This window comes from Bicyclus anynana, chromosome 19, assembly GCF_947172395.1.
Source record: "Bicyclus anynana chromosome 19, ilBicAnyn1.1, whole genome shotgun sequence".
NCBI lineage: Eukaryota > Metazoa > Arthropoda > Insecta > Lepidoptera > Nymphalidae > Bicyclus > Bicyclus anynana.
In genome coordinates, this window is record NC_069101.1 from 11234968 (window position 1) to 11248677 (window position 13710).

The 13710-nt window shown below is 36.8% G+C and overlaps 1 protein-coding gene across 1 annotated transcript; it reads left to right on the plus strand.

Annotated features, from left to right (window-relative positions):
* Window positions 1-1015: 1015 nt before the first annotated feature.
* LOC112045131 (troponin C) lies at window positions 1016-13454 on the plus strand. The gene is made up of 5 exons (XM_024081212.2): window positions 1016-1172; window positions 2628-2799; window positions 9889-9991; window positions 11612-11760; window positions 13151-13454. The coding sequence occupies exons 1-5, from the start codon at window positions 1170-1172 to the stop codon at window positions 13177-13179; spliced, it is 456 nt and encodes a 151-aa protein (XP_023936980.1). The 5' UTR covers window positions 1016-1169; the 3' UTR covers window positions 13180-13454.
* Window positions 13455-13710: the final 256 nt, after the last annotated feature.

Below are 13710 nucleotides of genomic sequence, written 5' to 3' on the forward strand. Positions count from 1 at the left end.
CTACGGATCATCAGGGGTTAGGTGTCAAGGCCCATAATAATGTTATCGGGATTTCTTAACTAAAAGCCTTTCTTATTTATAATCAGAAAATACACATTTTTAATCGCGCGAAGAAGCCAGGACTAGAAAAAACAGAAGGAGCCAAATCATCCCTCTAAAAGATCTTTACAGATGAGAAGTTTAGATCATCTTCTGTGAAACTTGATGCTCAGCTTGATTTAAGCTAAGCTTAAGCATAAGTCGAACTTGTTAAGCTACGTTGAATTCGATGAGCCCTATAACTATATTGGCCTAGTAGTCTGATCCTGAATACTGACTGACATAGTGGCGTTTTCGTACAAGCACTTCAACACTTAATTGTACGAATGCCTTTAGTCAATTCTGCATCTCTGCAAATTCGGGCGGTGCTAAGACACATCTTAGCGCAGGTCAAGTTTCCACCGAATCGAAGGCTTTTTAGTCCACAAACGTAAACCAAGCGGATAGTTATACTCTTGGGCCTTCTGAAAACTTGCCTCAACTTGTCTTCTGAAAACTTGCCGTATGAATGTGCTCTATGGTACTAAAGCCTTTTCGGAATCCGGCTTTTTGGGAGGCTGGAAGTCGTCAAACCTACGAGCGAGACGATTCATAATAAATCCAGATAGACTGACAACATCCAGCGAGTCGCAAGGATTCGCTGCATACAGGCGGCATCAGAATAAATGGAGTGGACGTCCATCGGCTGATATGATGATGATGATGATGTCCTGCAGAAGAGAAATAAGAAAGATGGACAGCCTCAACACTTTTACAGATAGTACGCCGCCTACAGAAATTAATACCTATGCCTTTTACTAAAAAGAGTTTAATTCAAAACCAATACAGTTCTAAATTTAAAATCCAACAATCCCCAACGAAAAATTAGACGGTAGACGCAAAATACGTGGCAATAAATAAAATGTCACAAACATTTTCCCTTCCTGCAATAATTTCAGTGGCTGACGTATAAATACTGACGATGAGCGTGAAACGTCACTACGAGAACACAGTAGCTGATTTTTACTTATTTTTGTATTCCGACGGTGGAATGGTCTATAAATAGGGGTGCCACATGAATGTAAAATCCAGTGTAACAACACTCGCACTCGGATTTGGTTCTTGTTACAACTGCTAACTGCTAAAACAACATGGTGAGCTTTTACAAGTGTGTGTGTTTATTGTCATGCAATAAAAAGTGACCAAGTGAACAAGTGCTTAATTTTTTTATTGGTGTTACTTTAAGTGCCATTATATTGTTATTGGCAAACGTTTAGCTGGTTTAAATAGTTTGTTTATTTTGTGCATTATTTGTATTGACTTTAATCAATATCCTGAAAACTTTGTAGGTTATAGTTTTTCAGCTTACAGAAGAAAAATAAATTCAATTTAATATCTAATTTAACCCTTTCTCCAGTGAGCCTTTCAGTGAGTCTAGGAAACAGTAATTAGGTTTATTAATTTTATTCTGGACCTAATGATGTCTCAATTTAATTTTATGTCTTTAATTTTAAATCTAAATGAAAATAATATTTTTCCACCTTGTGACGAAAAATACATTTGTGTTGTACAGTTTAATATTATAATGTGGGGACTGAAGCTTGTACTGAATGAAAGCTTGTGTTGTAAGGACCTTCTCCCTGTACATACTGAAGGGATAGAAGCTACCCTTATAAATAATACATTAATACAGAATTTTAGTAATTTAAAAAAAAAACATTTGTGTATTATGAATAAGATGTATAAGTAAGTGTACACACCCGATGACCCTCACCGAGATGGCTAATGGATGAAAATATCAAATAAAATATATCATTAATTTAAAAAGGGTTGACTAAAAAGTTTCAATCCAGGATGTTATTATGACGATGTCCTGTATTCAGAAATGATTTCGCAGACAACCCTATTCCACCGTGTAATATATTTATTTTAACTTAACTTTAATTAATTTGCCGGACCTTGTTATCCACTAGTATCGATTAACCAAGAAATTACCCAAGAAAAAAATAGTTAACCTAACGTATTCTATAGGTTTTATATTCTCGCTTGCTCGATTAGTTCAGAATTTGTCTATTACTTAATCTATTTTTAAAGAATGAAAGTGTTAATTATTTTTCTTCTCCATCCATTTGCAAAATATTACTGACATATTTAATTTGATATTTTCGTTCAATAACCAGCTCAACGACAAAGAGTTCATGCAAGCCGATTCCCGCCGGGTTACCTCTAAAAATCCATGCATATTCATTACTGTACTGTGTCTAGATATATGAGAAATCGGAGTTTGTATTACACAGTATGAATTTCTTTTTTTTTGGGACAGCTCACCTTTAATACGTTCGGTGCGGCACTGATTTTTTCTTTACTTTCCTCTGGTTTTTTGACCTCATACTAAAACTTTATGTGGTGCGGGTCGAGGTCAATCGACCTCGTATCTCTTGACGACACTATACTACGAGGTCAATTGACCTCGTACCGCAGCGAACGTGTTAACTAAAGTCCATTCTTCGCCACTAAAAGTAAATTGTGCTGTTTTAGCATAGCCAAAAGCCGTTAAAATAAAGAAGGTAAAGAAAATAGAGATTAATACATATCGTTTTAATTTGTAGGACTCTGACGATGAACAGAAGATGGCCATGCTCCGCAAGGCTTTCCAGATGTTCGACACCACAAAGTCCGGATACATCGATGTCCTCAAGATCTCTACCATCTTGAACACAATGGGCCAGCTGTTTGATGACTCTGAACTGCAAGCCCTCATCGACCAGAATGATCCAGAAAGTAAATACACTTTGTAATGATTAAGACGTTAACCCTCTAGAACAGGGTTTCTCAAACTTTCGGTTGCACGAACCCCTGTTAAAATTTCAAAGTGACAGCAAACCCCTTATTAACTGATGGAACCCCCCCTCCCCCTTCAACAGTCAAATTAATTTAAAAAAAAAATATTTGACTGTTAAAGAAAATAAGGTTTTTATTTGAATAAAAGGTAGCACATAAAGTACCAAAAGATATGTCTTTGTAATATTAATGTTATGTGCTTGTTTCTTCTCGCAAATGGATTCAATGTTAGGATTAATTTTAGACAATTTTAACCTTAATTCTGACTTGGTATCAGTTGTCAAGCCATCATTACGTTAACCCCCTGCTGTCGAATGGCGGTTCGCGTACTGAACTTTGAGAAATCTTGCTCTAGAAGACTCAGAGTATTATATAGCCTAGGTATAGCAACAAAAATATTTCATATTCCACTATACAGGATGCTCGGGAGTATTTCCCATGGCTCCCTATATCTATATAACTAGAGTTATATTCTCTTTAAAAAATATTTCTTTTTTAAATATGTCTTAAATTGTGTTCCTTATATCGCTATATTGATAAATGTCATGAAGAAGCTTACTACTAAAGTGCGGAGTGCCAGTTGCAATATCTCGTCGATGTCGATAATCTTACCACTATAACCATTATGTATTTTAAAATACAAGGATAAATAAAGGCGTGTGTTACATGGATAGTCGGAATTATTTGAATTGTTTTGCATGAAAACATAAAAAGTTTTTTTAGTTAAAAAAAAAAATAGTTATGCAGTTCGGCTCCTATAACTGGACTTGTCAACACCTTGAAGTTATGGGAAATACTCCCGAGCATTCTGTATAAACTAAAATTTTCCTACTCTGGAACAATAAGGAACATCGAAGGTTCATTTCTCCTTTACGTTTTGCTCAAGTCACAAAAAACTGCTTTGTACTAATCCAAAGAACCGGTGATCCAAGGAACGTGATACAAACAAGAATCCCCCTGTGTCAAGTTGTCAACAAAATGCGTTTTGTCTTGTAGTATCTAAACTGGATGCCCACGGCTCTGTTCGCGTTAAAATTTTTGGCCTAGATATATTAAGGAAACCATGGACTTGTCGACATAAAAAGTATTCTATATATCAATCTTCGTTTCAAATATCAGTCAAATCGGTTCAATTGTTGCAGCAAGAAGAAATACGTGTTTACACACACAAAAACATTATTTTATAATATTAGTGTGATATTTTACTTTTACTCTACATTCTAAGTGGTAAATTCCTGAGCTAAAAATACTAAACATTTCAAACATCTGACTTGAAAAAAAAGCAACATCGCAATAACAAGATACATTAATCATAGATTTGAAACAAGCCATCTTGACGACATCTTCAAAGATACAAGAATATTTTTACATGCGGTCGTTATAATGAGTCTATTTCCGTGCGAGTGTCTCCACAAGATTTTCCAACACGTATTTTGGTGTATTTAGAGTTCAGACCAGTGGTTTCCAAACTTAAATGGGCTCCGGTCCACCTAATAAATACGGATTAAGTTGGGACCCACCTCCGTCTTAAAAATGGCCACAAAATATTGGTAACGCTCAGATTACTCAGTCTTTGTAGTCAGAGAAAAAAAAATCGCCTACGAAATTCTCATGTCCTCGGCCGTTTGAGAGTTTGTACCAAAGTACTTATTTTTAATTGTCATTTAATTATTATTTATTATTATAATCACAGGCAACAATAAATAATTATTGTAATTTAACAACTTTAGTTATGGTTAGTCTGTAGCCGTCCAGGTAGCCCGAACGGTCAGGTCGATCGATGGGTAGCTTAAAAGTTCAAAACCCACTCAATATTCGCTCGCAACCCACCACTGGATAGCTACCCATACTTTGGAAACTCCTGGTTTAGATACATCCAATTGCAACGAATGCTCGTAATTATATTTATAGATGCATTGCACGTTAAATTTAATGGCACGTGATTATTTATTGATAATTAAAATGTCTGAATGGATTTGACAGGGATTAAACGTTATATCTTTTTGTGTTTACGAAATATACCTAATGAAATCGTCACTTATATAAGTAACCGTAAAATGCTTGTATGATATATTTCCACATCTTTCACTGAGATCTCATTGCATGTTAAATTTTGTATTAAAAGTGGTAGCGTACTTAATTGCCGGCAAATTCACTACCTTTGACGTAAGTTTGCTACCTAAATATAATTAACATCAAATCCAATAACAACCGTGTTGTATAATGAAACCAGAGTTAGGATGACAACTACTTTATTATCGAAGTACCCACAACACCTTCCCCATAAATAAAAGAATAAAAACAAACTTAAAAGGGATTATCTTTCCCCACAAACAAAAAGAAAAAAAAAAATAAGGTGGAATATAATAAAGAACTTAAAATAGGTAAAACAAAAACAGATTACAAATATTTTTGAATATCCGTGTACAACTTTTTAGCCTTTCTCTTTGGCAAAATGTTTGGATTGTTTTCGACCTTCACATTATCAGCACAGTCTGCATTAGGACTGCTACATGCAGCAGTTGTAACGCTCGTGCTTGGACCCGGCTGGGGAAGGGGTTCAGAGCAATCATGGTGATCTTCAGGTTCACATTTTCTTAAATTTCTGCGGTTTCGACGATATATTCTACCAAACCTGTTTTGAACCATATATGAACGCGGAGCAGAGGCTTTCATGATAACCTGACCTCGGGTTTGCTTTTCCTGATCATGAATGATTACTTGATCCCCCACGTCTAATTCCGGCAACAACTTACAATGTTGATCATAATATTGTTTACTTTTTATCTGTCTATTTACCAATTTATCGTATTCACATTTACTAACCGGTTTTGGTTCTAATAGACCCGGATGGACAGGTAACCTACAATTTAATCTACGACCCATTAACAGTTGTGCGGGAGAACTCAAGTTGCTATCGCGTGGCGTGTTCCTATAACTTAGAAGATTTAAGTAGAAGTCACTATTACTATTAATTGATTTAATTAGTAGCCTTTTCACCGTTTGCACAGCACGCTCACTTTTCCCATTTGATTGGGGATAATTGGGCGATGAAGTCACGTGATCAAAACCCCATTCTATTGAAAACTTTTTGAAATCACGTGAGGTAAAATTCGTGGCGTTGTCACTAAATAAAATTTCTGGAATTCCATAACGTGAAAAATTTTCTTTCATTGCAGTGATAACCGACTTTGACGTTATATTTTTTAAATAATTAACTTCAACAAAGCCAGAGTAATAATCAACCAAAATTAAATAATATTGCTTTCTATATTCAAATATATCAGCCCCGATTTTATTCCACGGTAGCCGAGGAATCTGTATCGGAATCAAAGGTTCTTTAGTTTGCATATTTGAGTTCTCCTGACAGACTGCACATCGCTTAACATACAGTTCGATATCTTTTGTAATTCCAGGCCAAAATAATACCTCGCGTGCGCGCTTCTTGCAACGATCTATTCCGAGATGGCCGTCGTGTACAATATTTAACATTTGAGATCTTAAGGAACGTGGAATTAAAATCAATTTATTCTTAAAAATAATCCCGTCTACTACAATTAACTCATCTTGTAAAGACCAGTAGGGCTTTAATATATCGGAAATATCGCATTTACGTTTGGGCCATCCTTTTATTATATATTCACATAATTGATTAAGATCTTTGTCTTTTGAAGTTTCACTTCTCACTAGATTTAACTTATTGGCCGACATCTGAACATTGTCCATTAATAAACTTACTTCGTACATTAACTTTTTATCTAGTTCACTTTCATACGAATCGGGAAGCGGCGCACGCGACAATGTATCAGCAATATACATATATTTACCGGGTACATATTTAATAATTAAATCATAGCCTTGCAATCGAAGTAACATTCGCTGCAAACGCATGGGGTTAGAAGCTAAAGCTTTCTTAAAAATACTCTCTAACGGTTTATGATCCGTTTCTACGATTACAGACTTTTTACCATATATGTATTGATGATACTTTTCACAGGCGTATACAATAGCAAATAGCTCCTTTTCAATCTGGGCGTATCTAGTCTGTGTGTCCGTGAGTGTCCGCGAAGCGTACTCCACTGGCCGTCCGTCCTGCAGCAGCACAGCGCCGAGCGCCACGCTGCTGGCGTCGACCGACAACACCACCGGTCGCGACACGTCATACAAAGCTAACACCGGCGCACGACTTACCAATTCCTTCAATTTAGAAATTGCCTTATTGTGAATATCATCCCAATACCACGTCGATTCTTTTCTAAGCAATCGAGTAAGATGAACGGTATAAGTTGAGTAATTAGGAATAAATTTCGAGAGATAATTAGTAGCCCCCAAAAATCTCTCTAATGACTTTTTATCATTAGGTACAGGCATATTTATTATAGCCTTAACCTTTTCCGCATCAGGTTTCATGCCACTTTTGTTAAATACATGGCCTAAGTAAACTACTTCACTAACACAAATTTTACACTTATCCTTATTAAATTTCAAATTAATTTCTTCTGCCCTATTTAATAAAGCCGTCAGCCGTTGATCGTGCTCATTTTTAGTTTTTCCCCAACAAATTATATCATCGATAAATAAATCGACCCCTTCTAAATCTTCTAATAATTGTTTTAAAGTCGAGTGAAATACCTCGGGCGCACAGTTCAATCCAAAGGGTAGTCTTAAAAATTGATAACGGCCGCCTAACGGAGAGCTAAAAGTACACAAATCCGCACTTTTATCGTCTAATTGAATAGCCCAGAATCCTGAATTAGCGTCTAAAACAGAAAAATATTGAGCGCCATGAAGTTTAGTCGCTATCTCATTAATAGTAGGTAATTGAAAATGCGCGCGTTGAATAGCACAATTAAGTGGACGCGGATCAAGACATAGCCGTATACCACCGTTTTTCTTAGCCGCTATGACCAAAGAATTTACCCACTGAGTGGGATGAGTAACCTTTCTTATGACGCCCGCTTCCAGCATTCTATTTAGTTCACCCAGTAACTTGTCTCGAAGACTCAGAGGTATCTTACGCGGCGCGCTCACTACCGGACTCACAGACTTGTCAATAACAATACTATACGTACCGGGAAGGCAGCCTATGCCGCGAAACAAGTGATCGTACTTTGATAAGTTAATATCGTACACACGCTTAACTAGACCTAGTTCGATACATGCTTGCCTTCCTAGTACACTTTGACAGCTGATACTTGCAATTGCAAACTTCAATGTATATAATATATTTTTATACGACCATTTTAAATCACATATTCCTTTTATAGGAATTATATTTCCACTGTATGATTGAAGTTTAATTTTACTCTTATCGTTTATTAAACTGACATCGTATCCGAGTAACAAAAACCTTTCTAAAGATATAACATTTATATCAGCCCCGGTATCGAGCTTAAATTTTTCAACGCCACACTCACCGCGTAGTGTTTCATACCAGTCCTCCGCATAGGTACCTTGCGGCGCCTTCGCAATAATAGATACAAAAAACGACTCGCCACCGTCACTATCAGAATCTTTATCGTAATTTTCCGCGCACACATCATACACTTTTTTAGATTTATTTGAGCACATTCGTGCAAAATGAGGCCCACGACAAATGTAGCACTTTACACCAGCAGCAAAACACTGTGAACGCAATTCACAAAACTGCCCACAATTAGGGCATGGCGTCGCCGGCGCCGATGCACTAGGACGAGGCTCGAACCGACGGCCGACCGCGGCGTTACCTCCACGACGAGACGCGGGCGCACGACTTTCACAGCTGTTCGCGTTCCATCGCCGGCCGACTGCGCCGCGGTCCCTGCCGCGCGCTTGCACCGCGTCGATGGACGCTCGCCCAGATCTTCCCACGTCAGACTCCAACTGACGCGAACAATCCATTGATATTTCATCGGCCTGACAAATTTTTATCGCCTTTTCTAATGTTAACTCATCCGAGCGAAGTAGACGATCTCGAACTACGGTATTTCTTATACCACACACAATTCTATCTCTTAATAGTTCCTCTTCCAGTGACGAAAATCCACAATTTTTGCTTAAAATTTTTAATGCCGTGACGTACTGGTTTATAGATTCGCCTTCCGTTTGGTTTCTAGTAAAAAAATTATATCTGGCTAAGGTAATATTAGGTTTTACGCCAAAATAGCTGTCGAACTTTTTCAACAGAACTGCAACGTCATCGCGTTCCGTCTCCTCTTCGAATGTAAAAGTTTGATACACGTCGAATCCATCCGGCCCAATTAAATTAATCAATAAACTGGCCTGCACTGCTGGATCTTCTTTGTGAACGCCGGCAGCTTTGATAAATAACTGAAATTGTGTTTTCCACTTCTTCCAAGCATCGGCCCGGCCGACGGGGCTGCCATCCATACTGAGCTCCGGCGGTGGTCTTGCATGTTCCATTGTTACACACACTACTCACGACTACACACGGTACTCAATTATCGATTAAATTGATAATATAATAGTTTTTGCACACTAATAATGAATTAAAATCCCACCGCTGCCACCATGTTGTATAATGAAACCAGAGTTAGGATGACAACTACTTTATTATCGAAGTACCCACAACAAACCGCAATTATCGTATTCCGTAAAGCCAAAACAAAAGTTACTATGTAAACAGGGTAATGTCATCAAAATTGCATCAATCCAATAAGAACATTCCCAAAGTTCGTTTTAGATAGGAGATCAAGGTTATAAATTGAAAAACTCACTGCACTGCATTATTGCATGAGTTTTGTAATTTATAACCTCGTGCTAGATATATTCATGCTAGGAACGCAGAGCCAACCATAGATTATAGAGGAGCATAGAATGTTATAGTTGGTCTATGGTTATCTAATCTGTGGTGTTAAAAATGCCGGTCGTAGATTCTTATTTCGTTAAATAATTAATTGTGTTTGATGATTATATGGTGCTTAATTAATGTAATCTCGTGTTGTTCATTTAATTATCACAAACCACTTCTGATTATGACGTCGTCAATTATAAACAGTGTTTCATATTTTTTTATTTTTGATTCTTCAGACTCTGGAAAAATCAACTTTGATGGATTCTGCAACATCGCATCCCACTTCTTAGAAGAGGAAGATGCTGAAGCTATGCAACAGGAACTGAAAGAAGCTTTCAGGTAATATTTCATTTGTGATGAGAGTATTAATGTCAACTGACCTTCCCGCTCTTTCTTCGCAAGTTCTCTCGTCAGGGGTTGGCCTGGTAGAGATTACTTAAGGCCGCCTTTGCATGCTAGGTTTCAATTATCTTTTTAATGTTTTAATTTATAATTGTATTTTTGTGTGCAATGAAGTATTTCTTCTTCGTCTTCTTCTTCTTCTGACTTTGGCTGAAGATGTGCCTTTTCTTTCTTTGGTAATACGACCACAGATTTAATTTTTTATAATATTACATTTATTTTGGAGAAGAATATTTTATTATTTTAGATGAGTGATACGACAGTAAGATGTATTTTTGATGGGTTTTGATTTTTGATTATAGGGGTTTTTTTAATATTGGGGAAAATAATTTAAATTAAAGACAATTTAAACAACAACTAGCAAATGCCATGCGGTAGACCCATCTAGTTGCAATTCCCGTAAGATTACCTATGCCCTTACGGGACAATACAGGTTTCTAAAGTAAGAATTTTTTAAATTGCTTCAGTAGTTTCCAGTAGTACACTCCTAAATCACTCCTTGTGATTGTTTGTTCATATGAACTGAATGAACTGAATACAAAGACTATTCAGTTCATATGAACAAACAATCACAACAAAATATTAGAATAGATTGTTACAATAGTTTGCTAATATTAGATCGAAAAAATATTGCTAAAACTAGACAAAACATTGAACCCAACGCCCACCAACCAACCTTTAGGAGTGTAGAACATATAGAGAACGTAAGTCCTAAACCATGCAATTATTATTATTATTATTATTCTTTACAAATTAGCCCTTGACTACAATCTCACCTGATGGTAAGTGATGATGCAGTCTAAGATGGAAACGGGCTAACTTGTTAGGAGGAGGATGAAAATCCACACTCCTTTCGGTTTCTACACGACATCGTACCGGAACGCTAAATCGCTTGGCGGTACGTCTTTGTCGGTAGGGTGGTAACTAGCCACGGCTTAAGCCTCCCACCAGCCAAAAATGCAATGACCAATTGAAACATAATTTATATATTTATATTTATAATAATCGGTTAATAATAGCAGTCCTCACTGCTATTATTAACCGATTATTTATTTATATATTAAATTAAGTGATGTTCATATACTCTACAACGTATTTTTTTTTTTTTTGTTTTTAATGACAATGGTAAGACGTCGACTGCGATCTCATCATGTAAAGTGACGATGGTCATCTAAGATGGCTTCCATCTTCGTTCGTTATCAACCCATAATAGGCTCACTGCTGAGCTCGAGTCTCGTCTCAGAATGAGAGGGGTTAGGCCAATAGTCCACCACGCTGGCCCAATACGGATTAGCAGACTTCACACACGCAGAGAATTAAGAAAATTCTCTGGTGTGCCGGTTTTCTCACGCTGTTTTTCCTTCACCGTTTGAGACACGTGATATTTAATTTCTTATAATTCACGCAACTGTTCTGGAGGTGCATCTTAAGTGAGACTAACTTGACGTGTAACACTGATGGTTTCTACGCGGCATCGCGCAATGGCTTGGGCGTCTTTGTCGGTAACCAGCCAGCGAATTACAAAGTTTGTACAGATTTTAAATGGTTTTTTTCCAGGTTATACGATCGTGAAGGCAACGGCTACATCACCACGTCAACCCTTAAGGAGATCCTGGCTGCTCTGGATGACAAACTGAGCAATTCTGACCTTGATGGTATCATCGCTGAAATTGACACTGACGGCTCTGGTACCGTTGACTTCGATGGTAAGCAATTAAACTTTTTCTCTCATGCCATAAAACTTAACCATGATTTGAAAAATTATAACGCCATGATTATAATTAATTAAAACAGTTTATTTAAAAAATACAGCATAATTACAATCTTGTTGAGTAAAACAATGTGCTGTAATTAACTGGATTGTACTTCTTTTCTTATTTAGTACAGTATTTTTTATTGTGCCGAGTGCCGTGATAGCCCAGTGAATATGACGTCTGCCTCCGATTCCGGAGGGCGTGGGTTTAAATCCGGTCTGGGTCATGCACCTCCAACTTTTAAGTTGTGTTCATTTTATGAAATTAAATATCACGTGTCTCAAACAGCGAAGCGCGTGGAAATCTGCATGCCAGAGTATTTCTTAATTCTCTGCGTGTGTGAAGTCTGCCAATCCGCATTGGGCCAGCGTGGTGGACTATTGGCCTAACCCTTCTCAATCTGAGAGGAGATTTGAGCTAGCAATGAGCCAATTATGGGTTGATAATGATAATGATTTTTTATCAATTTTTGACGGATGTAAAGAATTTTTGTGAGATGTAAATGTGAATTATAAAACCTTTATACTCTTTCAATCAATCAATCAATTCCAAATTTGCAGTAGGTATTAGAAGTTAGGCATCATCTGATATACGTTTAAAGACGACATGTGTAGAGCACAGATTAAACATTTAGGAGAGTTTGACAGTGACTATTGTCGTGCCTACTTACTCTTAGCCACGGCTGTGGGGAAGACAAACTTTATTTGACGTTTTTTCCTTTTGAGAGCAAGACAACAGTGGCTGGTTTTACGTCTAGGTCTAGATCAATCGAAGAAATCGTCAATAAGATTCAATCGAGAACTTCCTCATAAAGCTAAGTAAATGATGGCCGACAAATGTTGATTTAATTATAGACTTATCTGGCTCTAGACTTACTTATTTTCAACCTCTGTTATAACGTAGGTACTTGACTTTGTGTTTTTTTTATTCTTTCAAGTTAGCCTTTGACTACAATCTCACCTGATGGCAAATGATGATGCAATCTAAAATGAAGGCTAACTTGTTAGGAGAAGGATGAAAATTTACACCCCTTTCAGTTTTTACACGACATCGTACCGGAATGCTAAATTGCTTGGCGATACGTCTTTGTCGGTAGGGTGGTAACTAGCCACGGCCGAAAGCCTCCCACCAGCTAGGCCTGGATCAATTGAGAAAACCTCAATTGGGGATCGACCCCAGAACCTCCGTCTTGTAAATCCAATGTGCCACAGACTAAATTAGCTGCAATTGTGCTCTATTTTAACCCCCCTGCAAAGAATATATCTTATTTCCAGAGATTAGACTAATTTTTTTCAATTATTCTATTACCACTGATTAATATTTTTATTTATTTTTGTTACAGAATTCATGGAGATGATGACTGGCGATTAAAAACAACGTTTACAATTTACCATAGTATTATTTATTCTTAGATTTTTATTCACTCTCGTAAGATGTAAGACTTCATCAGTACAAACAAATGCGGTATTAGCATGATGCATGTTGGAAATTCAACTGTGCACTATTAATCTATCTTATAGATAGGTATTTAAAATTATAAGTGATTTTATAATTATATTCGTTCCTATCGATTATTTCCATGATAATTTGAATGAAACGGATTCCATGCGTTTTGACAATTATATGCTAATATATATAACGCAGAACACGTATTTTATTTCTTAAACTTCCCTATAATAAGTAAAAGTGTTTTCTTATTTTTTGCATCCAAAACAAATTGCCCTCATATGGACCGAGTGCCACTGGTTACAGGTATATATGTATACTGTATATACCTTCTACCATAGGTAAGTAAAAGCACAGAAAACATATGGTAAAAGTAGAATTTTTAGGCTTCTATTCTATGCAACTCGGAACTGCACTCCGTCGAATTTGTTTACTAAGTATTTTTTTACTACATTA

Excerpts from the sequence above, each read along its gene's own strand:
- LOC112045131 (XM_024081212.2), top strand. Across the intron at positions 2,800-9,888 it reads CGACCAGAATGATCCAGAAA|ACTCTGGAAAAATCAACTTT; the intron begins GTAAATACACTT and ends TTGATTCTTCAG. Across the intron at positions 11,761-13,150 it reads TGGTACCGTTGACTTCGATG|AATTCATGGAGATGATGACT; the intron begins GTAAGCAATTAA and ends TTTTTGTTACAG.